The sequence below is a fragment of the Saccopteryx bilineata genome, chromosome 2 (genome assembly GCF_036850765.1).
Source record: "Saccopteryx bilineata isolate mSacBil1 chromosome 2, mSacBil1_pri_phased_curated, whole genome shotgun sequence".
Classification (NCBI taxonomy): Eukaryota; Metazoa; Chordata; class Mammalia; order Chiroptera; family Emballonuridae; genus Saccopteryx; species Saccopteryx bilineata.
This window is the reverse complement of record NC_089491.1, coordinates 66,348,140-66,373,236: the sequence shown is the minus strand read 5'-3', so window position 1 is coordinate 66,373,236 and position 25,097 is coordinate 66,348,140. Positions and strand designations below refer to the sequence as shown.

Genomic DNA, 25,097 nt, shown 5'->3' with positions numbered 1-25,097 from the left:
TCTGCGCCGCTCGCTTGGAATTTGGTTGGAGGGCACCTGGAGGCCTTGCCCAAGTATACTGGGGCCACTAGGGGAATAGACCAAGGTGGCCAAGCATAGCATGTTTTTACTATACATAGTTTTTGAAGGGAAGTCTACTGTTCCCTTATCTTTGTTCCTCTGTATGTGATATAGTTTATTTCTCTGACTGCTTTTAAGATGTTACCTTTATTAATATTTTTCAGCAATTTGATTGTAATGTGCCTTTGGTGTGGGATTGAGTTAATGGATGTGTGTGTTGATGATCTTGCTTGGGGTTCCCAGTACGCAGGAGAGAGTTACAAGTAAGAGACTATTGATACAATACCTTATTTTAAAGACAGAACTCAGGGCTACCTCCAAGGGAGTCAATGGAATAAATACTTGACCCCTCTGATCAGCTGCCATGGCTCCCTTAACTGAACCCAAGAGAAGATAGTGGATGAGGTTGCCTATTAATACAGATAAACTATACTGTATAGTGATGGGTAGAGCATAAATCTGGATACAAACAAGATATTTAGTATAGGTATGTTCGAATTGATTACATCTAAAATTAACTATGAAAACATCTTTCCTTCTAAAATTGGTCTTACTCTAATGTTCCTTATTTTGGTAAATGGCACCATTGTCTTGGATTATGCAAATTAGAAAGTTGGGGTTCATTTGGACACTTTCTTTTCCTTCATATATAAATCGAATTCATCTCCAAATCTGGACAATTTTATTTCCTAAGTTTCTCTTGAAACTGCCCACTTCCCTTCATCTTTTCTGCCTACATTCAGTTCCTCTATCTCTCACTTAAGACTACTGTTATTTTGTCTTAATTGGTTAAAGTGGCCATGCTTGCCTCATTCTAGTCTATTTTTCACATTAAAGGTAAAATGAATTTTTCCCAAAGCAAATTTGATCCTGCCACTTACCTATCCCATTGCCTACTATCCTCCCTAACAAAGCCAATACAGTTGACTATTGAACAACATGGCAGTTAGGGGCATTGACCTTCACACAGTAAAAAATCCATATATAACTTTTTTTTTTTCTAAAGTGAGAAGGAGGGAGGCAGAGAGACAGACTCCCGCAGGTGCCCTACCGGGATCCAACTGGCAAGCCCACTAGGGGGGGTGTTGCTCCTTTGCAACCTGAGCCGTTCTAGTGCCTGAGGCAGAGGCCATGGAGCCATCCTCAGCACCCAGGCCAACTTTGCTCCAGTGGAGCCTTGGCTGTGGCAGGAGAAGAGAGAGATTGAGAGGAAGGAGTGGGGAAGGGTAGAGAAGCAGATGGGTGCTTCTCCTGTTTGCCCTGGCCAGGAGTCGGACCCAGAGCATCCACACACTGGGCCCACACTCTACCACTGAGCCAAGCGGCCAGGGCCTCCATATATAATTTTGATTTCCCCACAACTTAACTACAAATAGTCTACTGTTGACCAGAAGCCTTACCAATAACATAGTCAGTTAACACATATTTTATGTTTTATTTAATATATACTGTATTCTTATAATAAAGTATATATATTTATTCTACATATAAAGTAAATATTCTATACATACTATTTTGTATATAATTCTATATATAAAGTAAATATATTTTATATATAAATTCTTATATTAGCTAGAGAAAATAAAATCATGAGAGAAAGTACATTTACAATACTGCACTGTATTTATCAGTACTGTAAGTTTACAGTCTATTTACAAGATGAATTCTGTTGGTACCTACATCAATATTGCCTTATATGTATATATACAAAACACTGTAGATGTGATACATATTCTTAACACAGACATCAAAAATGAAAACAATGTAAAAAATAAATTAATATTTATTGGTATTACAGTTCATACATTGATAAAGAAGCAGTGATTTGATTTTTTTTTATGGTAGTCTAGTTTAATTCATCTGATTGCTTCATGGTGGTAAGAAAATCTCCAGAAGTTTTTCCAATATATGTACTGAAAAAAATGGCACATAAGTGGGCCCACACAGTTCAGACCTGTTGTTCATGGGTCAGCTGCACCCACAAAAACTTTAATGGCTCTATATAATTTATAAGACCTTTCTTTCACTCTTTGGCCTCATCTTATCTCTCTAACCTCATGTCTGTCTTTCCCTAGTTTTAGTTATTCTAGCTATAGTGTCGCTTCTTTCCCTCTCTTTAGTGCCAGGAGATTGTTAACTTTATGGGCATCTATATTTAATTTTCACATAAAAACACATGTAAAATGTATCCAAAAATGATGGGACTTTTAACCTATTTTTCTAAATTTTCTAAAATAAGGATGCTTTTCTTTTATAATTCTTATATGAGAAGTATACTACTCACAAAAATTAGAGGATATTTCAAAATGAATGTGAAAGCGATAAAATATCCCCTACTTTTTGTGAGCAGAATTAGGGGATATTTCAAAATGAATATGAAGTGATAAACTATCTCTTAATTTTTGTGAGCAGATTAAAATTTGTGATGGGGCACATAGCTAATGTGACAGAGTTTTTGAAATGTCTTTTGAGCCTATCCCAAGATTTCTTTTGAGTCCTCAGAAGGAAAATGTGACATTTAGGCAGTAATGTGGTATGATACATGGTACTGCTAAACAAAGCCTCCCTCCCTCTGTACAATTTCTTTACCATCTATTATGCCACCTGAAATTCTGTCAATCTAATGCCCTGCCAAGAGTTAGTCAGATACTAACAGATTACTGACCGTGTAAAATTAGGTCTAGTGAAGGACTTTGAAATCATGATAAGAATAGGTCATATTGGAATATGGGAAAGATTGCAAAGATCATTTGGTTACTGTAGTTGTGCTTTAGCCCTAGCATAGGCTTTTTAAAAAATTAAAATCATTGCCATAACAGGCGTCCCCAAACTACGGACCGTGGGCCGCAATTTGGCCCCCTAAGTCCATTTATCCAGCTCCTGCTGCACTTCCAGAAGAGGCAACTCTCTCATTGGTGGTCAGTGAGAGGAGCACTGTATGTGGGAGCCCTCCAATGGTCTGAGGTACAGTGAACTGGCCCCCTGTGTAAAAAGTTTGGGGACCCCTGCTGTGAGGAGATTAAGTTTCCATCCTAAGTAGGTTTAAACAACTCTAATACATATTTTAATATGGTAATACTTTAGTTATGCGATGGGCATTTGATCATTTTTAGCTGATCACATGGGCAGGTGCAAACCTAAAAGTAATTTTTTTTTTAATTATTAAAAGATTTTATTTATTGATTTTAGAAAGAGGAGAACGAGAGAAAGGTAAGGGGGAGGAGTGGAAAGCATCAACACATAGTTGCTTCTTGTATGGGCCTTGACCAGGCAAGCCTGAGGTTTTGAACTAGTAACTGCCGGGGTCCAGCCCCGAGGGGGAATCCAGGGGTCCCACAGGAGGAGACGGCGTCGGTGAAATCGAGTGAGAGAGCCGAATTCTTTTCTTTCTCTTTATTCTCTGGTTAGCATTTACTGCCAGGCATCTCTCTTTTTTTTTTAAATGCTAGTATAGGTCCCTTTGTATACACACACTGAGTTACAATTACATGGTGTTAATTATTGCTTTTGTTTCACTATGTTTACATGTTTTCAGATAACAGTTAATTTATATCTATAAATCACAAACCAGGTAGCAGATCATTCAAAATACAAAATAATTTGAATAGCGATAACAACATTGGTAAAAGCTTTTAAAGTATTAGTACTAATAGTTAACTAACTTTACTGCTGTTGTGAGTCAAGGGGCAGAGAGAGATTAGCAGATGAAATCATTAAGGACTAACAATGGACCACCGCTTGCTCAGGTAAATGGCTTTGAGTTTATGCAGTGTCCTACTTTTTCTCACAAGATTCTAAAAGGCTTGCCTATAAAGAAATTGACATAACATTAAGAATAGCTTTCACCCAAAGATATACAGAGTGCACTTGCAAATAGCCTAGTAGCAACATAAGACATAAGACATTAACTGTTATTACTTCTATGGATTCCCCTACATTTCTCTCATTATCAAAGAATTTTGGAAAGTATATAAATCTCATGAGAACATCTCATTGAGAAAGCCTAGCAATTGCCTTTAGTCAAAAGACAATTCTCTTAGTAAAACATTCTTTTCTTGCTGACTGCGCTCTCATCCTAGGCCACACAATGGGCCATTCTACTATACCTTACCTAAGATACTATAGTCTAGTCAAATATTACTTATTTATTATATTTAAACACTAGTTAAGTTCTAACTCTATTCTTCTCAGAGTGTACCACTATCTGCAGATCAAATAAGCAAGAAGAAAGGAATGTTTCTTTACTCTATCACATGAAAAGGCTAGGGAGGAAAAATGTTGAATTAAGTGAAGGCCGAAAGGTGCTCTGTGCACAGCCACTGCCTCCTACCCATTCACAAGTCACAATCTATTCTTTCTAACATGATTAAGAAGGAATTCTCCTACAGACTTAACCCTTTACAAGGGATATCATAGCCAGCCTCTTATGTCTATGAGCCCAGTTCAAGGGGCTTACAGGCTTTTCTGTGGAACTCACCCTCTGTCTCATTTCCAAAGAAATCACTACGAATCTACAGGGAAAGCACGGTACTATTATCCCTGTGCCATAATTAATAGCACACACCCAGAAAAGGGGGGATATAAGGCCAGATTAATTCAAAAAGTCAAAGGGGGAAGTATCATTGTGTCTCTCCTTTGGGTGACTTTGTCACCCCGCAGCCATTGATCTTCTCTGCTGTGACTTTGTCAATCAGCAGTTTTTTATCTTCTTCTGCTGTGACCTTGTCAGCCAGCAGTTGTGGGTCTTCTTCTGCTGTGACCTTGTCAGCCAGCAGTTGTGGGTCTTCTCCTGCTGTGACCTTGTCAGCCAGCAGTTGTTGATCGGCTCTCGACAAGTAACCTCAGCATTCCAGGTCAACACTCTACCCACTGTGCCACCACAGGTCAGGTGTAAATTATTTTTTAAAATATCTTTTAGACCCCTGGCCATTTGGCTCAGCAATGGAGCGTTATTGGTCCGGTGTGTGGAAGTCCCAAGTTTGATTCCAGGCCAGGGCACACAGGAGAAGCACCCAAATGCTTCTCCACCCTTCCCCTCTCTATCTCTCTCTTCCCTTCCCACAGCCAAGGCTCCATTGGAGCAAAGTTGGCCAGGGTACTGAGGATGGCTCCATTGCCTCCACCTCAGGCGCTAGAATGGCTTTGGCTGCAACGGAGCAACACCCCAGATGGGCAGAGCATCGCCCCCTGGTGGTCATGCCGGGCGGATCCAGGCAGGGCACATGTGGGAGTCCGACTGCCTCCCCACTTCTAACTTTGGAAAAATACAAAAAAAAAAATTTTTTTTTAAGTCTAATAATTAGATCTCTGATTTGTGATCTGTTCCAGTTAAAGGAAGGGAATCCCCACTCTGTATTTTAATTTTTATATAGTAAGTAGTTTTCCTTTTTTGTATAATATATGCTATAAAAATAATGTGGTTTTTTTAATTGATTTTTTTTTAGAGAGAGAGAGAGACATCAATGTGTTGTTCTACTTACTTATGCATTCACGGGTTGAATCTTTTTTTTTTTTTTTCATTTTGGTGACAGAGAGAGGAACCAATAGGAACAGATAGACAGGAAGGGAGAGAGATCACTGGTTGACTCTTATATGTGCCCTGTCTGGGGATTGAACCCGCAGTCTTGGCATATGATCTAGCCAACTGAACTACCTGGCCAGTGCTTTTTAAAAAATATTAGATTGCAAAAATTCAAAATCCTGTCATTCTTCTATTCCTACAATGCAAAAGAGATGGCAGATGGTGTGTGTTGAACAAAGGGATAAATATTGAGTAGTATGGCTTGGCAGTTTTGCCATGTTCAGGTGAATGCTGATGGGATGGGACAACAGGCATTCTTGAAGCTAACTGGTATGGAGAGGCACTGTTGAATTAAGAGACAGCAATATTACAGGAAAATTGAGTGAAAGGGCGGGTTAATTTATAATTGCAGAAATAAAGCTTTTGTTTGTTTCGTTTTCTTTTTTAGTGAGACAGAGAGAGGCAGAGACAGACAGGAAGAGAGATGAGAAGCATCTTCATTGCAGCTCCTTAGTTGTTCATTGATTGAATAACTTTGTTCATTGATTGAATTGCCTTAAGGAGAGGGGGTATACAGCAGAGCAAGTGAATCCTTACTCAAGCCACCGACCTTTGGGCTCATGCCAGTGACATTGGGCTTCAAGCCAGCAACCTTTGGGCTCAAGCAACCATGGGGTCGTGTCTATGACCCCACGCTCAAACAGCAACCCCACGCTCAAGATGGCAACCTCAAGATTTTGAACCTGGGTCCTCTGTGTCCCAGACGGATGCTCTATCCACTTTGCCACCACCTAGTCAGGCAGGCCAGAAATAGTTTTTAAGCTATTTATGGCAACACTGCATTCTGTTTATAATGGTGACCTTGAGCCATTAAAGAAAATTAAATTACACTATATATCTTGTTTAATATGCAGGAAATATATAATACATTTTAGATAGTTTAAAAAAAACAAAATTGGTTATAATTGATAGTTAGCTCTTATCAAGTAAATTTCTGTTAACCTGAAATACGACATGTAGGTAGCAGTTTTGATCATTAAAGTCTATTTTAGCTATATTGAAAATATATCTGTTCACCATTCTTTTTTGTAACTGTTTGGATTACCAAAAATGCATTTTTTACTCTTGTTTAGTATATTTGTATAAACTTATTGGTAATTTATTGATTTGGAAATCACAAATTAAAACAAAAATATTTTGTGAAATAAAACTATGGCTTATGATTGATATATTTTCAAATTTTCTGTAACATTAAATAATGGTGACTTAATGAGGTACACATTCATCATTGTGGCCACCTAGCATTTTTGAGCACCTTCTCTATCTTTTGGTAATTTCTGACATTACAAGTCCTGACTCCCCAAAGTGGATGCCAGAAAATTTATATTCTTGTACTCACTTCTAAGGCCGTATATTTCACACTTGAAATTGCACAGGAGCAACATGAGGTGGCAGTCTTGGGCAGGGGAGTTTATCTTTTGGCACGGGTACTGGTACTGATTATTCTAGGTTTCTAGTATCAGAGGTGCCAAGTAGTAGTGACAGTCTAGTTTTTCCTGGAGAAGCTTCCAAAATGTGGTTGGGATTTATATCTTCATATCTTGTAAATTTGGCTCTCTGATCCTTAATAGCTTAAGTAAGCTCCTGACTAATCTTTAAATAATTTTTTGTTTTTTGCTTTAACCAGATGAGATTTCTTTGGGTGACAGCTGAGAAGTTTGACTTAACATTCAATATGAATGACTGGTTTTCCTAAAATACAGTATTATGTATTATTCACTTTAAAAAATAGAAATAAATGTGTTGCTTTCTTTTTTTATGTCACTAATTTGCATACATTTTTGTCAGTTTCTGGATTAATTGATTATTTTGGATTACAGTTCCTTTGTATGTTTTGTGAACTCAATGAGTAGGGGGGGTGTGCTTTCACCATTTTGTATCTTGAAAGGCTTCTAATGAAAGACAGCATAGCCTTACTTTAACTCACTTTCAAGTCCATGACTCAGAAACATCCATCTTTGAATTTTAGCTATTTCTTCTAGTATTTATTTCCACATTCTAAATGTAGTACATGCTTATATTGCTATTTCTTGATTTCTCAATTTGGCATTATCATTGACATTCATCTATAGAAGATGAAGATTCAGTTACAATTAAATTTGGAACTTACATGGTCAATTTCTGTTCTTTTTTTTTTTTTTTTTTACAGAGACAGAGTCAGAGAGAGGAATAGACAGGGACAGACAGACAGGAACGGAGAGATAAGAAGCATCAATCATTAGTTTTTCATTGAGCATTGCAACACCTTAATTGTTCATTGATTGCTTTCTCATACGTGCCTTGACCGCGGGCCTTCAGCAGACCAAGTAACCCCTTGCTCGAGCCAGCGACCTTGGGCTCAAGCTGGTGAGCTTTTGCTCAAACCAGATGAGCCCGCGCTCAAGCTGGCAACCTCGGAGTCTCGAACCTGGGTCCTCAGCAGGCAATTTCTGTTCTTAATATTGATCTCTTCTGCCTCATTTGTTTTATATATTATTGTTGAATAATAATTTAACTCTGATTTTTTACCCCCAAACTAGGCATTATTATTATTCTTTCATAATGTTTACTTACCCATGTGATTAACCCATGTGATTTGTCTGCAGTCTTTGTATCTTAGAACTTCTTTCTTCCTGAAGTATATACTATAGGAATTTGATAGTTTCTATTACTATCTTTCAGTTCACTAATCTTTTTTTCTGCTGTCTAATTTGCCATTTGTTGTATTTCAGTATATTTTCATTTCAGACATAGTAGTTTGTTGTTGTTTTTTAATAAATTTTTATTAATGGTAATGGGATGACATTAATAAATCAGGGTACATATATTCAAAGAAAACATGTCTAGGTTATTTTGTCATCAAATTATGTTGCAAACCCCTCGCCCAAAGTCAGATTGTCCTCCGTCACCCTCTATCTAGTTCTCTGTGCCCCTCCCCCTCCCCCTAACTCTCTCCCTCCCTCCCTCCCATGTCCTCCCTCCCCCCCCCCCTTGGTAACCACCACACTCTTGTCCATGTCTCTTAGTCTCATTTTTATGTTCCACCAATGTATGGAATCATGTAGTTCTTGTTTTTTTCTGATTTGCTTATTTCACTCCTTATAATGTTATCAAGATCCCACCATTTTGCTGTAAATGATCTGATGTCATCATTTCTTATGGCTGAGTAGTATTCCATAGTGTATACAGACATAGTAGTTTTTTTATCTAAAAGTTTGATTTATTCAATAGATCTATTTTATATCTTTCATGTCTTTACTTTTTTATGGATTAGTTTCAATGACTACTTTAATGGCCTTATTAGCTAACCTAACATATGTTTCATTTCTGGGTGAGTATTCACTGACTGATTTTTCTCCTTACCATGGGTCATGAGTTTCTACTCATTATATGCTTAGTAGTTTTGGTTTGGATGCCAAGCATTATGAGTTTTATCTTGGTAGGTGCCAGATATTTTTATATTGCTATAGGTCTTCTTAAGATTTTTTTCTGAAATGTAATTGTTACTTGCAAACTGTTTGATCATTTTGTATCTTTTATGATTTCTTACTCCCGTCCAGATCAGTGCTCTGTTCAGTCTTGGACTAATTGTTCTCTGCCATCAAGGCACAACCTTCCTGAGTATTTTACCCAGTGCCCATTCATTATGAGTTTTGCCAGTATGGCTGGTGGGAACAGACACTATGTTTTCTAATCTTCTGTATGTTTTCCTCCCAGGTAGCCTTGGGTTGTTTTTGTTTTTTTCATTCATGTACTAAAACAGTACACTGAATATCCGAGAGAGACCATCTGTACATCTTTAGTGTTCTCACTTTATGCAGCTTTTTCTTCTTTGGTACTATGTTCTACAAACCCTAGCTCCCTTGGTGTGTCTGGGCTCTTGGCTCCTTCTCAACTGAGGAAACCTGTTGAGCTCTCCTGGGTTTTCCCTTCCTGTGTCATGGTGTGGAAGCTTTCTCAGGGCAGTAAACTGCAGCAGTTGATAGGGTCACCTTATCTGCATCTGTCAGAGATCACTATCATTCTTTGCTTGACATTTAGGTTCTTGAAAACCATTGTTTTATCTGTTTTTTAAGATTGGTTCAAATAGGAGAGTAAATCTGATTTCTTGTTACTTTATTTTAGGTAGAAGCAGAAGACACTTTAAAAGTTTTTACTTTAGTTAGGATCAGTTCTGCTTTTTGTCTAATTGAAAATAACTTATCCACATCCATGAATGATAGCTGTTGCTTCTGATTTATTTTGTTGCTATTGAAAAATTTCTCAACCTTTTTGTTACTTCTATATATGTAATTTTTTTCCTCTTTGATTGCTTATAAGATATTCTTTTTGTCTGGTATTTTATTGTTTTATTGTGATGTGCCTAAGCGTGGCTTCCTTAATTTATTTTCTTGGGCTTCCTGAGTTGAGAATTTGTTTCCTCCATCAATTTTGGTAAATTCTTATCTATTACCTCTTCAGATATTGGTGTCATCATCCCCCTTTGGCCCTTCTTAAGTATTCTTATTCTCAGTAGCTCCAATTGCTTGTTGTTGGATTTTAATCTGTCCTTCTGTCTTTATATCTCTTTGTTATATTTTATAAGTTTGCCTCTTTGCACTGAATTGTTTGTAATTTCTTCAGCTATACCTTCTTTGTACACACCTCTACCTGTGTACAGTGAGCTATCTAACCTATCCATTGAATATTTTATTTTTTGTTTATATTTTTTATATCTAGGTACTCCTTTTGTTTTTTCAGTCTGCCAATGCCAAAACCAAAAGCTCCTTGAAGTTTTCTGATAATTTCATGTCATTTACTATTTTAATTTCCTTTTACTTCTTTAATTTGTTTTATATTTTATTTCTAATAATTTAATCAACTGACACTTTTAAGGTGAATTCTTATAGCAAAGGTTTTAAAACCCCATTTTTTCTATGTAGGAAAGATTTTAAGTTATGTTTTTTTAATAGGTGCAAAATTAATCTTATTTTTACTATTTTTCTGTCAGTTTTGTTAATTTTGTTTTTCATTAAACTTGAATATTTTATTTAGCAAGTCTCATGGCATAAAATTGCTCATACTATATTTATGTTATTTATATCTAGGATATGCCTATTTTCATTTCTGGTATTGGGTGTGTGTGTGGGGGTGTTTTTTTAATACTACCAAAGGGCAGTATTAGTTATTAATGTTTTTATTAATGTTCTTATTAATGTTAAAGAACCAACTTTTGGATTTGATTATTTTTCTATTTTGTGTTTGTTAGAAGCTCATTGATTTCTTTTTATTTTCATCTTTTAGATTGGGAAATTGATTTACTGTTCTTTTTTTTAGTTCTTTCCCTTTTAATAAACATATATACTTGCCCTGGCCGGTTGGCTCAGCGGTAGAGCGTCGGCCTAGCGTGCGGAGGACCCGGGTTCGATTCCCGGCCAGGGCACACAGGAGAAGCGCCATTTGCTTCTCCACCCCTCCGCCGCGCTTTCCTCTCTGTCTCTCTCGTCCCCTCCCGCAGCCGAGGCTCCATTGGAGCAAAGATGGCCCGGGCGCTGGGGATGGCTCTGTGGCCTCTGCCTCAGGCGCTAGAGTGGCTCTGGTCGCAACATGGCGACGCCCAGGATGGGCAGAGCATCGCCCCCTGGTGGGCAGAGCGTCGCCCCTGGTGGGCGTGCTGGGTAGATCCCGGTCGGGCGCATGCGGGAGTCTGTCTGACTGTCTCTCCCTGTTTCCAGCTTCAGAAAAATGGGAAAAAAAAATAAAATAAAATAAAAATAAACATATATACTTGATTTTAAACTTTTGCATTTAACTGAATACAGGGGTGGGCAAAAGTAGATTTACAGTTGTGAGTGACAGTCTTTTGATAACCTGCATGTCTTTTCCCATACAAATAACTGTAAACCTACTTTTGCCCACCCATATACACTATAAATGTCCCTCAAAATACTGTTTGGCTGCATTGAACCACTTCTGATTATTATTTTTTCTTCCAATTTTCCATCTCTGATTTCAGTGTCATAAAATCTTACTATTTTAGTAGCTACACTAGAAATTTTTATATTCATCATTAATTTATCTAAGCCTTAAGTTAGTATTTTAAACTTCCTGATTAATATAAGAACCTTGCAACATTTAACTTTCATCATTATTTTGCCCAGCTCATTTGCTGTTATTGTGTTTTTTGTTTTGTTTTTAACAAGAGAGAGAAGAAACAGATAGGAAAGGAGAGAGATGAGGTGCATCAACTCTTAGTTGAGTCATATTAGTTGTTCATTGATTGCTTCTCATACATGCCTTGACTGAGGGGCTTCAGCTGAGCCAGTGACCCCTTGCTCAAGCCAGCGACCTTGGGCTCATGTGTATGATCCCATGCTCAAGCATGCAACCCTGCACTCAAGCTGATGAGCCCACACTCAAGCTGAATGAGTCTGTGCTCAAGATGGCAACCTTGGGGTTTTGAACTGGGTCCTCAGTGTCCCAAGTTGACACTCTATCCCAGCGGTTCTCAACCTGTGGGTCGCAACCCTGGCGGGGGTCGAACAACCAAAACACAGGGGCGCCTAAAGCCATCAGAATAGGCGCCCCTGTGTTTGGTCATTCGACCTCCGCCGGGGTCGCGACCCACAGGTTGAGAATATGTATTTTCCGATGGCTTTAGGCGCCCCTGTGTTTTGGTCGTTAGACCCCCGCTGGGGTCGCGACCCAGACCCACAGGTTGAGAACTGCTGCTCTATCCACTGTGCCACCACCTGGTCATTTTTTAAAACTCTACAAAACACATTATTATTTTATGCCATGTCTGTATAGATTAAACTATTAACAACTTTTTTTCTTTTTTCCTTATCTCTAATCTTTAATAAAGGATCACTGTCCTTCCATCTGACATACATCCTTTAGACTTTTAAGTGGGGTTCTGTTTATCACAAATACTGAGTTTTTGTCTGAAAATAACGTTATTTTTGTCTAAGTTTTTGGAAGATATTTTTGCTCTTAATGCAAATTTACATTGATAACTGTGTTTCCCCGAAAATAAGACAGTATCTTATATTAATTTTTGCTCTTAAAGATGCGCTAGGTCTTATTTTCAGGAAATGTCTTATTTTTCCATGAACAAGAATTCACATTTATTATTGAACAAAAAATCAGCATTTATTATTATACTGTACTTATGTCATCACAAACATCAGCATAACCAGCCAAACTCTGAATTCCATCAAGAATTTCTTGTGACTCTTATTTCCATGTACAACAATCTACCAGTTATTTTTTTAAGTTCATGAAAGCTATTACATTATCTGCCACATTTCATTATTGCTATCGGGAGTTAACTATAAATCTTTTTTCTTTTAATTTTTATATTTTGTATACCTAGAAGTTCTCTTTAGTTGTTTTTTATTAAACTGCTTTGTTGTATTTTATTATCTTCTTCACTTTACCCATGTTTCTAATTTTTTCTACTAAGCATTTCATTTTCCATGTCTGTAATTTCTTTATCTGTTTTTGCTGTCATGTTTTTTTCCTGTCCCTCATAGTATTTTATTTTATATATTTTTATCTTTGACTATGAACTCATTTCTTGTGAGTGTATCATTGGAAGTTTCTGTAGGTCTGCATTTCCTTAAGAGATTTAACATTTTTTTGTTCAAGTAGCTGACAACAATTTTGTAATGAGACCATATTAAACTCATTTCTTAGGGTGAAGTTTTTCTAAGTACCTTGGAAATGTGAATGGAGGCAAAAAATCCATATGAGAGTCAGCTAATAGTTATAAATTCTTAGGAGAGATTTTTTTTCCCATTTACCATTTCTGTTGTAAAGACAATTTTCCTTGCAGTCCCCTAGGTGGGGATAGAGGAAGGAACTAATATCTCTAGTATACCCTTCTACTGATTATGTAGGCTTTTAGAGTCTCAGCTTTGTACTGGGGAAGCTAGATTTTGCCAGCCCACTAACACCCTCATTCAGTAAAAAGTTTAAAGCTCTTCAAAATTATGGCACATTTGAAAAAAAATTAAATTTTACTAAGAATATCTAGCATTGTTTTGGGTGTTCAGATGTAACCAATATACATAAATGCCAAAACTCAAATGACAGTTTAATTTTTTAATGAACTAGGACTACTTGATCAGATAATTTGTTTTATCTGTAATAGTAAGGTAGTTATGATATGACCTCTCAGCCAAAAAGCTAAAAGCAGGCTTGTGCAATAAAAGAAAACACACTGATATTGCTAAAATAGTGTTCTTACTATGTATTTGTTTTAACAAATTAAAATAGGATAGTACAGAAAATTGCCTATATCAGACATTATACCTTGGTTTTTGTTTAAAGCCCAAGAATTAGTTACACTTCAGTGTTTTTATATACCATTTCTAGAGAAAGCATTTTCACTCTTGAAAAATCAAGAATAAAATAAATTATTATCTTTTTTCCCTCATTTGTTATTTTAATTTTCCCTTAAATTTTACATGCTTATACAGCTTTATTGAAATTGAATTCATACACCATACAATTCACCTATTTCAAGAGTAAAAATCAGCTATTCTTAGTATATTCACAGGGTTGTACAATCATTACCACAATTTTAGAATATTTTATCACCCCAAAGAGAAGGATTTGTTAACTGTCACTCCCCATTTTGACTGACCTCCACAATAATAGGGAACTGTTACTTTACTTTCAGTCTCTGTAGATTTCTGTACATTTCATATAAATGGAACTATATAATATATATTTTTTTGTAGATGGCTTCTTTCACTCAGTATCATGGTTTTCAAGGTTAATCTATGTTATAGCATGTAACAGCACTTTGCTGTATTGCCAAATAATACTTCATTGTATAGAAATGCCACATTTTATTTTATCCATGTAGAAGTTGATAGACATTTGGAATGTTTCTACTCTTTGGCTATTATCAATAGTGGTACTCTGAACATTCACATAGATTTTCATTTCTTTTGGATGTAAACCTAGGAGTAGAATTGCTAGATCACATAGTAATGCTGTTTAAACTTCTGAGGAACTGCCACACTGTTTTCCAAAGCAGTTGTGCCCTTTATAGTGTATGGAGTTTTCAATTTCTCTAATTTTTTACCAATACTTACTACCTCTTTTATGACAATGATCTTAGTGGGTATCAATTGGTGTCTTATTGTAGTTTTGTTGTACGTTTCTTTAATGGATTAACAATGTTGAGCATCCTTTCATGTGCTTATTGTTTGGTTGTATATATCCTTTGGGAAAATGTCTATTGAGATCCTTTGCCCATTTTTAAATAGTTATCTGTCCTTTTATTATTGAATTGTAGTGTAGAAATTTTCTCCTATGGGTTTTTATAGTACAAAAGCTTCATTGTTTCTCAGAGTTGCAAACAAGAATGTACAAGCCGTGAATATCGAACAGCTTTAAAGCTGTGACCCTCTTGTCCATGAATCTTGTAGCTTCAGTGACCTTCACCTTCCGAGGTGACAGACCCGGGACCCTAGGATGCATGAGGAGGCTCAGACACAGTCAGAGGAAACATTTACGGGCTCTGTCCAGGGTGGCTTCCTACCCTACAAGGAGAGGAAGTCTCGGGTGTGTTTATTTTATTCTGTTTGTGTTTTTAGAAAAGTGAATGATCAAAAGCTTTTGGTTTTTATGTATCCACTTGATTTTCTTTTAATTGCTGTGCTTTTAGTATTATAACCTAGAACACATTGGCTAATACAAAATTAAAAATATGTCTACTCATCCAATTTAAATTTTTAAAATTAAATGTTGTAGCTGTGTCAGTAAAGAAATATATATATTTCTGAGAGAGGGAGAGAGGGAGATAGCTTATAGTTGCATCACTTTAGTTGTTCATTGATTGCCTTTGGGGGGGGGGGGGCTCAAGCTGAGCCTCTGACCTCATGCTCAAGCCAGTGACCTTGGGATCATTGTGATGATCCCATTTTAAGCCAGCCATCCTACACTCAAGCAGGCAAGCCTGCGCTCAAGCTGGCAACATCGGGTTTTTGAACCCGTGACCTCAGTGTTTCAGGTCAATCTGCTGCACCACCACCGAGCAGCTAGTAAAGAAATTTTTAATGGGGACAAAATACCCATAGTCAAGCTGAAATAAATTTTTTAAATTTATTTTTGAATTGTTATCCTGTCCTTGTTCAATGTATGCATATTTTTATTATTGCGATTATTTGTTCAGTACTATTACTGTGTTTTGATACTTTTGTGCTTACACGTGATATTCACAATTTTAATTTTAAGGCACATAATATGGCCAGCTTATTTTCTAGTTGTGTAATGAAGTGTTTGTGTAGCTTTTTGTTATATGATAAAACTCTGGTTAACAACAACAGCATATAACTTTTAACCTGTATTGAATTATTTTCTTAGTATAACTTTCTTTTTAAAATTTTCAAAAAATTTTTATTTACTAATTTTAGAGAAAGATAACAGGAGAGAGAGAGAGAAAAACATCAATCTATTTCTGTGTGTGCTCTGACCAGGGATCAAACCCAGCAACCTCTGTGCATCAGGACTATACTAACCAACTGTGCTATCCAGCCAGGGCTAGTATAACTTTCTAGGAATGGAATGATGGACTCAAAGGATATAGATAGCTTCATAGCTCCTGTATGATATCATATTACTAGAAAGCAGTAAACTGCCTTTGTTTAAAACATGCTTAAAATTTTTTTCATTAATTTTGAAGTTGATGCACATTATAAAAATTTTACTTTGAGTGGAAATATTGTCAGTGATAATCCTCTGTTAATAAAACTCATAGTAAAAAAAAAAAAATAAGCCCTGGCCGTGTAGCTCAGTTGGTTAGATTATCATCTCAATATGCCAAGGTTGTGGGTTTGATCCCTGCTCGGGGCACATAAAATAAACAGTGAATGCATAAATAAATGGAACAACAAATTGCTGTTTCTCTCCTCCTTTCTCTAAAATGAATAAATAAAAAATAAAATAAAGCTCATGGTCAAGTATGTATTTCTTCATCTGAAAAAATAATGGTACATATAATGGGACCCTCTGTATTGATACTGAAAACTAGACCAGCCAGTTGCCTTATTGACTGAAGATAAATATAACCTACTTAAAATTCATTATTGTATGGCATTCTCTAGGCAATAATAGTATATTTTGTTAAATTTTCTATAGGCTTCGGGAACAGGAGAGAAAAGAAGCAGAAGAAGCAAGTCAAAAGGAAATAGAAGAATGGGAAAGAAAACTTCTAGCTCAAGCAGCTCCAACTAGTATGGAAACCATGTGGGAAATTCCAGCTATTGGACATTTCCTTTGTTTAGCCCAGCAAATTCTAAATTTGCCAGAAATAGTCTTTTACGAATTGGAACGTTGTCTTCTGATGCCTCAGTGTAATGCTTTTTTATCTAAAATAATGACTTCTCTGTTAAGTCCTCCTCATCGCAGACCTACCTTACATCGAAGACCTTCTTTGCCTTATAGGGCCTGGGAGGCAGCACTGAGACAGAAAGTACAACAGTGGTACACTGCCGTAGGGCAGACTGAAAATCCTGATAACTGTGCTGAGAAACTTGGGTTGTGTCCTCAGTTTTTTAAAGTTCTTGGAGAAGTTAATCCATTGGAAGAAAAACCTTTTCACGAACTACCATTTTACCAAAAAGTATGGTTACTTAAGGGTCTTTGTGACTTTGTGTATGAAACACAAAAAGAAGTTCAAGATGCTGTACTTGGACAGCCTATTCATGAATGCAGAGAAGTTATCCTTGGATATGATTATTTGGAGAATGCTTATGTACATTTTCCACAGTTCTGTGGTGCAGATGTACGGATTTACAAACAGAGACCTTTTCAGGCCCCAGAATTTCCAATTCCACCCATTAAAATACAAAGAGTACCTCGGATTAAACTGGAGAAATTGAAGTGTGACTATTTTAGTACAAGTAATGGAGAACATAGATGCAGTAAAGAATGCCTGCCCTCAGCCTTTAAGAAAGAACAAGAAATTAATTCTAATCCAGTTTGCTGCCCTGCTAAAATGAACGTGGATAATCATGACATCTCTGTTGATATGGAAGTAAAATCCAACTGTGAAATTAGAATTCGCAGGCCCTGTGAAATTAAGAAAACTGATTGTTGTAAAGAAAATTTAGAGAGACCAGGGAGTCCAGGGGAAGTTGCTGGTTTTGAAGAGCCTCTCAGTCCAGGTGAAATAAGATTTATAGAAAATCACGAAAGATGTGGTGAAGCTTCCAGAGTAAAGCCTGAACCCAGTCCATTAAAAGAAAATGCTCTGAAATCTTGCCAAATACATGTTAATGGAAGTCACAGTGATCACGCAGAAATTAACTGCCACAAAGTTGTAAGGGATATTCTATTAGAGCAGTCACTCCAGAGCCACAAGAAACTCAAGCTAACTAAAATGAGGGCAAAAAAGAAGAAAAAGAAAAAAAAGAAATTAAAAGATGTTTTGAATGAAAACTTACAGAGAAAGCGTGAAGGTCTTCATTCTCTTGCATTCAAGTCTTACAAACCTGAGATCCAGAATAAGTTATTGATCATCAAAAAGAAAGCAAAACATAAGAAGCACAAATCTGGTAAGCTAACTCGAATGGGTGAGAATTATATTTAAGCATACTTCAAGTTCTTTCAATTAGGCGTCTTTAACAGAATGAAATGCACATTTTTGCGTGTGTGTGTGTGTGTGTGTACAAAAGCATGTGCATGAGTATGTAAGGGTGAAATTTTATATTATTCTCCATAACTAAAACCCAGAGCGGAAGAGGTTTTATTACTAATAACAGGAACAAAGAAAATATTGGTGCAATGCATTTAAATTTAATTCTCAGTTGAATTCTTTAGACATTGTGTTTGCATTTCTTTGGGCCAATTTCTCCATAAATGATGCTTTCCATCACTGATGAGAAGTGTTTTTTTCCATTGGGTAAGGGCAGTACAATGAAATGGAAAGAAAAATAATATCAGGAGGTAACATTTCCAGGAAGAAAGTTCATAGCAAATAGCTTCTTAAACCAAGGCAGATCAGATTATCTTTCTGGATCTCAGTTTTTCCCCACATCATAGTTTTCAGTACGCTTTCTAGTATGTAATTGCATATCTAGAAAAAATGTTGTGAAATATAAGGAAAGAGCTATATCAACTAGTAAGACATGAATCATTTTTATAAAAGAAAGTTTGTTTTATACTGAATTTAAATGATGTAGTTGTCACAAGCCTATTTAAACAATAAAACAAAAAATCGTATAAATAAAGTATTCAGTGGTTGGTTGCTCTGGGTTTTTTTTTTGTTTGTTTTTTTTCATTTTTCTGAAGCTGGAAACAGGGAGAGACAGTCAGACAGACTCGCCCGACCAGGATCCACCCGGCACGCCCACCAGGGGCGATGCTCTGCCCATCCTGGGCGTCGCCATGTTGTGACCAGAGCCACTCCAGCGCCTGAGGCAGAAGCCACAGAGCCATCCCCAGCGCCTGGGCCATCTTTGCTCCAATGGAGCCTTGGCTGCGGGAGGGGAAGAGAGAGACAGAGAGGAAAGCGCGGCTGAGGGGTGGAGAAGCAAATGGGTGCTTCTCCTGTGTGCCCTGGCCGGGAATCGAACCCGGGTCCTCCGCACTCTAGGCCGATGCTCTACCGCTGAGCCAACGGGCCAGGGCGGTTGCTCTGTTTTTTAAATTACTCTGGTGCTTTTGCTTTTCCTATTCTTTGCCTTTTAATTAGTTTAAATATCTCATTTATTGAGAAGATTGGTGAAATAAAAGCAGATGATTAATGATTAACTTTATTATTTATAGATTTCAGTTTTTATTCCTTCCCTCAGTAACAATAATTAAGATTTGGCAATAATTTAATAATGAGTTGGCAAACAAGGGAGTGAATTTTGTCTAGCTGCTATTGTAGCTGTAATACTTTAGTTATTTAAATCATTGAATACAACTAAGTGTATTTTAAAATGTATATGTAATGTATCATTGGTAAAGAAGTAATATAAAATTTAACTTATTGAACTGAAAATTGCAAAGTGGTTCACATTGATCCAAGCAGTGAAAAGCTATTGTATTTTAAAGTAACTTTCAGAAATAAGCCTTTTAAGTTTTACAAGCAGTCCATTAGGCTGTTTAAATTTAGTTTGATTGACTTGGCAAGTTCTTTGAAATGTTAACTTCTGAAATATTAAATAATATTTTGAAATTTGAAAAACTTTCCAATTCTAAAGTATGTAGTATTGTTCTATTAATACTATTCTTTCCTAAAACCTTTTATTCAGTGTTTATTCATGAACTGTTCATGTGTTCAAAGTTAATTATGAATTAAAGTGGTTTACAAAATAAGTTATTAATATAGCAGAATAAAAATATTAATTTCTAAGGATTGGATTAAAATGATTTTATATTGTAAGCAAATAAAATTTTGATACATTTTTGAAATTTAAGTTCAGAATATAGATCAAAGAGAACATTTATGAGAGTATCACGTCCAATTTTAGACAAGTGAATGAAAAAAGTCAGAAGCAAATTCAGCTAGTACTTGAGTATCCTCTCTGTGCCTGTTCAGTTCAGGAAAAAAGGTTTACAAGCATGAAATAGAAGAAAATAATGCCCTTACCTAAACACTTCCTCATTTTTGTCTTCGGAGCAAATTTTAGAAAGTCATTCTTCAGTGACAAAAGTAATTGGATCTGATGAGTACAGTTTCTTTCTTTGTGTTTAGCACTAGGTAAGCATAGGCCAGTTCTCTTTTATCAGATACTAAATTTCTTACTGTTATTACAGAATTACATAAAATATTATAACAACAGCAAAACATTTGTTTTATTTCATTTTTCCCTGGGCTTCTTTATTAGGTATGAGACATTGTGTGGCCTTTGATAGTCAGTTTTGGGAATAAGCTAATCCAATATTTCTCTTTTTTAGAGCAAGCTCCGTGATCATAGGTTTGGGAGATGTTTCTTTTACAGATTCACATTGTGCATTAGTGCAGGTCCACAATGTATTTTATGAAACTCATGTGCCATATGTTTTGGAACTCAGAAATCCTCAGGTTTTATAAGGGTGTTAATGATGTATATAGTAAGTATATAGTGTTTAGTGAGTAACATCTTCAAGGGAGCTTGGGGCAACCCCTGTAATTAAATACATAATTTCTACAGAAAAAAAAATGTATGAATAGTAAGATTCAATGAGATGAAGACTATATAAAGAACCTCATAACAGTTCAAGTCAGATTTTGCTACCATATAAATTAATTTTTAAAATCTTAGTTCTCAGGATCTTTTGGATTTTAGAATTGTAGGAAACTGATTTTGTGCCTATATGTTAAGGACTCTGGAAAGTCTTGAAAAAAAGAAAACTGTTTCATTTTAACTTAGTATTTTTCAGGTTTAATTGAACAGTTTTTTGTTTTTTTTTTAACCAATAATAATGTGTGTAGAATATGCTTTGAGATAAGTTTTGTCATTCATGACTGATTTATGAACCTTAATTTAGGGTGGACTAAATTCTACATGTAGTTATTTGTCCCCTTTCTTATTTTAATATTTGGTTGTATCTCCAAATATAATAAGCCTTTTTATTCTGATAGGAAATTATTTTTAGAAGAAGGTACAAAGACAAATTGGTTGAAAGTGATTTGATAATTTTAATGCACTTTGAGGCAGTTTGCAGCTTTTAAGCATTTTATGTATTTTTCAGAAGTGGAGTTTTTTTTATGCTTTTTAAAATTTTAGATTTATTTTTAGTTATTCAAGCCAGTTTCTTACCCTTGGAGACATAGAATAGAAAAACATGCGAATTTTCCTTACTGTGCATACTTATAACACCACATACTTCTACTTCATATTACTTATAAGATTTATTCATAAGTATTACTAGGTTATTATGCTTACTATCTCCTTTCTATTCTATAAAATTCTTTTTTAGCTTTGATTAAAATTAAGTTTAATATGCTTGACCAGTGGTGGTGCAGTATATAAAGCATTGACCTGGGATGTTGAGGTCCAGGTTTGAAACCCTGAAGTTACTGGCCTGAGTGCAGGCTCATTTGGTTTGAAGTCAGGCTCTCCAGCTTGAGCACGGGGGTCACTGGTTGAGTGTGGGATCATCTATATAATTCCATGGTGGTTGTTTTGAGCCCAAGGTCATTGGCTTGAGCAAGGGATCACTGACTCAAGCTTGAGCCTCATCAAGGATCAGTGAACAACTAAAGTGACACAACTACAAGTTGATGCTTCTCATCTCCCTTCCTGTCTTTCTCTCTCTCATACACAAAACACACAAAAAAAGTTGAATAATTTCTATAGCATTAAATCTGAAAGGACAGCCAGTTGTTAGTGGAAGTGCTTTTGAGAAGGCAAACATTGCTTCACATAGATTAGGAATGTTAGAAAATATTTATACACTAGTTGCAAAAATATGTGGTTAAACTTATTTTTAACATGTATCTTGTCATCATAGAATTGATTTTAGGGCTTAGTCAGTTTTCTGGAAAAGCAGTTTCCTGTAATAGTCAAAAATTTACTTAATACAAACTTTGGAAAGAACATTATCTAATAATTTTCTTTGAGACCATTAGTTTGTGTTACAATGTACTGCATTTGTTTGGGTATTTATTATAGAGAGCAGTGTGTATCATTTTAAGTTGTAAACTGTGTTTACCACTGGAGGTTTAATTTATGACCACTGTTGGGATCATTGGTGCTCTGATTAATGACCTCTTGCTCTAGTTGTAATTAACTAGTAATTGAATGAAAATTGAGCATTGTTTTTTTGAAGGAAAGATTATTCCCCCTGTACAAGCTCTAGCCAAGTAAATATTAAATACATGACTTTAGCATGTAAAGACACAGAGTGAATTCTCTTTCTCCTGAAAATGTTCTGGACCTGTTGCCCTAAAGCTTGATCAAGTTGTTTGATAGAATTCCTGAACATCTTGGGTACAGTTTTGAAAGTAATCATGTCATACAAATGACCAAAAAGCTCAGGCTTTGACAAAGATTAGCTATTTTTTAATTTAGGTTTTATTTCTCAATATTTTATAACATTTTTGAGGACAGAGGATTATTTCAGGTTTTGTATTCCTAGCATTTAGCACAGTGACTGACCCATTGTATAGGAATCTTGAATAAATAAATGTACAACACATAGTATGGTTCACCCATCTATAACTAAGATTAACCCCTTAATATGTATCTTTCATATTCTTTTCAAGGTATTTATATTTTTTATTAGGATTGTACTATACAATCTGCTTTTTTTTTTTACGTAATAGTATACCATCAACATCTTTGTGCAATAAGTAGATTTCTGCAGTATCATTATAAATGACTACATAGGATTCTGTTATATGTATTCTGTAGTTTTTTAACTGACTTCCTTATTAGACATTTTGGTTGTTTTCAATAATTATTTATAGATTGTGTAGAGCAGGTAGAGTTGGCTGAAATTAATGTTTTAAAAATTAGAACACTTTTTATAAAGCCTAAAGAGAAAGACAAAAATTGTTAAAAATACATTCATTGTTACAAAAAGCTTATGGTGTTTTAAGTTATTCATTAAAGCTAGTTTGATTTGTGAGGTGTTTTCTGTCCTTTGATGGTCATTATTTTCAACCAGATCATTTTGTGGTAGCTTCTCTAAAACATTACAATAAACATGATAAGTGGTGTTCTTGTTCAGATGAAGAAACTAAGAGTTCATGGTGGTAAATAATCTCTTTTTAATAATCATTAAGTATGTGATAAAGACCATACAATAAAATGTCAAGTAGAGAGTAAATCATTGTGTGCTAAGAGTAGTATAGGAAGCTTTTTCTGAGGATGAAGGATGTTGAAAATAGTGGGGACCGGATAGATTACAAATCGTTAATAGTGTGAGCAAAGCATGGTAGTGTAAATAAGTCAAGTGTTACAGAAATATTAACAGAAAAACTTAAAAGAAAAGTTGAAAAGTTGAGGTTTTAGAATTTTGGGGGGGGGGTTGTTTTGTCTTTAGAAGTTTAAATGAGGAGAGTATGACATTTTTGGGTAGTATCTATCTAGGCAGGTGGTGCTATTTTAAACAATTGAATCAGGAGCACAGTACAAGGAAATGAGCATGAAATAAGATCTATCTAATGTGTAAAAAGCAGCCTGACCAGGCGGTGGCGCAGTATATAGAGTGTCGGACTGGGAAGCAGAGGACCCAGGTTCAAAAACTCAATGTTGCCAGTCTGAGCACAGGCTTATCTGGCTTGAGCAAGGGGTCACTCGGTCTGCTAGCCCCCCTAGTCAAGGCACATATGAGAAAGCAATCAATGAACAACTAAGGTGCCACAACAAAGAATTGATGCTTCTCATCTCTCTCTCTTCCTGTTTGTCCCTATCTGTCCCTCTCTCTGTCTCTGTCACACACAAAAAAGAAATGTGTAAAAAGCAATGAGCTGGTTTATAGGGAATGACTGAGAGTAATGTAATTGGTGCTATTTGGTTACATTCAGACCCACATTTGTGTAAAGAGTGTACAGTTCTGTGTTGATAGCACTACAGAACTTAACTGTGTGTGTCTTTATGGAGAATGTCAACTGATTCAATATTCTAAATTAAAGGAGAAAAAATAATTCAACAGTTATTGAATTATATGATAGGATAAAAAAATTGCCAGTATGATGAAAATTTTGCTCAAGAGATTAGGAGGAAATCAGCTGTTTTGTTAAGGCTAGATTGCTTACCTAGAGATAGAACATTCCAGGAATTCCTATAGGACATAAATATTCGTTCAAGATATGCACATTTAGTAAACAAAAATAAAGTGTAGACTCCAGTTCAGCTTCACATTCTAGGTACTTCCAGGTTTACTATTTAATAATACAGATGTCCTTGGGTTTTTACTTTTAATAGTGATTAATATCTTATTATCCATTCATTTTTGATTCCTAAAATGAAAACACAAAAAGTAGTGAATGTGTTGGGATAATTCTTGAACATGGAAAGGCCAAATCTAGGAGGGCATTGAAGTGAAAGTCCCTATAGTCCAAGGGGTCAACGAATACAGGCAGGCAGGGCAGACAGGTGATAAAAAGGGGTAATGAGAGGTAGAAGAAAGAGAAATTGGATTGGGAATGATAATCATTTTTCTGATAAGAGGTGTATCTCTTCATTCTAGAAGACCTAGAGTTTTGTGCTTAAGTTATAATGTAAAATATATTTTTAGTTCTAGTTTTCCGTCTCAGGTTGGGCTTTGTTTTCTAGAGCATAGTTTTTAAAAGCTTCATTAGGCTATACTTTTTTTTTTTTTTCATTTTTCTGAAGCTGGAAACAGGGAGAGACAGTCAGACAGACTCCCGCATGCGCCGGACCGGGATCCACCCGGCACGCCCACCAGGGGCGACGCTCTGCCCACCAGGGGGCGACGCTCTGCCCATCCTGGGCGTCGCCATGTTGCGACCAGAGCCACTCCAGCGCCTGGGGCAGAGGCCACAGAGCCATCCCCAGCGCCCGGGCCATCCCTGCTCCAACGGAGCCTTGGCTGCGGG

At 36.1% G+C, this 25,097-nt stretch overlaps 1 protein-coding gene and 1 non-coding gene across 5 annotated transcripts in view; one reads left to right on the top strand and one right to left on the bottom strand.

The window, feature by feature from the left end:
• The window catches only part of BRD10 (bromodomain containing 10), a 131,053-nt gene that overhangs the window by 51,615 nt on the left and 54,341 nt on the right, over nt 1-25,097 (top strand). For all 4 annotated transcript variants that reach the window (XM_066257215.1, XM_066257217.1, XM_066257216.1 and 1 more), the window contains one exon: nt 16,754-18,171. In XM_066257215.1, coding sequence (XP_066113312.1) covers nt 16,754-18,171 — 1,418 coding nt within the window. The remainder of the gene's footprint in view (nt 1-16,753; nt 18,172-25,097) is intronic.
• Nucleotides 19,171-19,246, bottom strand: TRNAS-AGA (transfer RNA serine (anticodon AGA)). The gene has a single exon. It is a non-coding gene; the product is annotated as a tRNA-Ser (tRNA).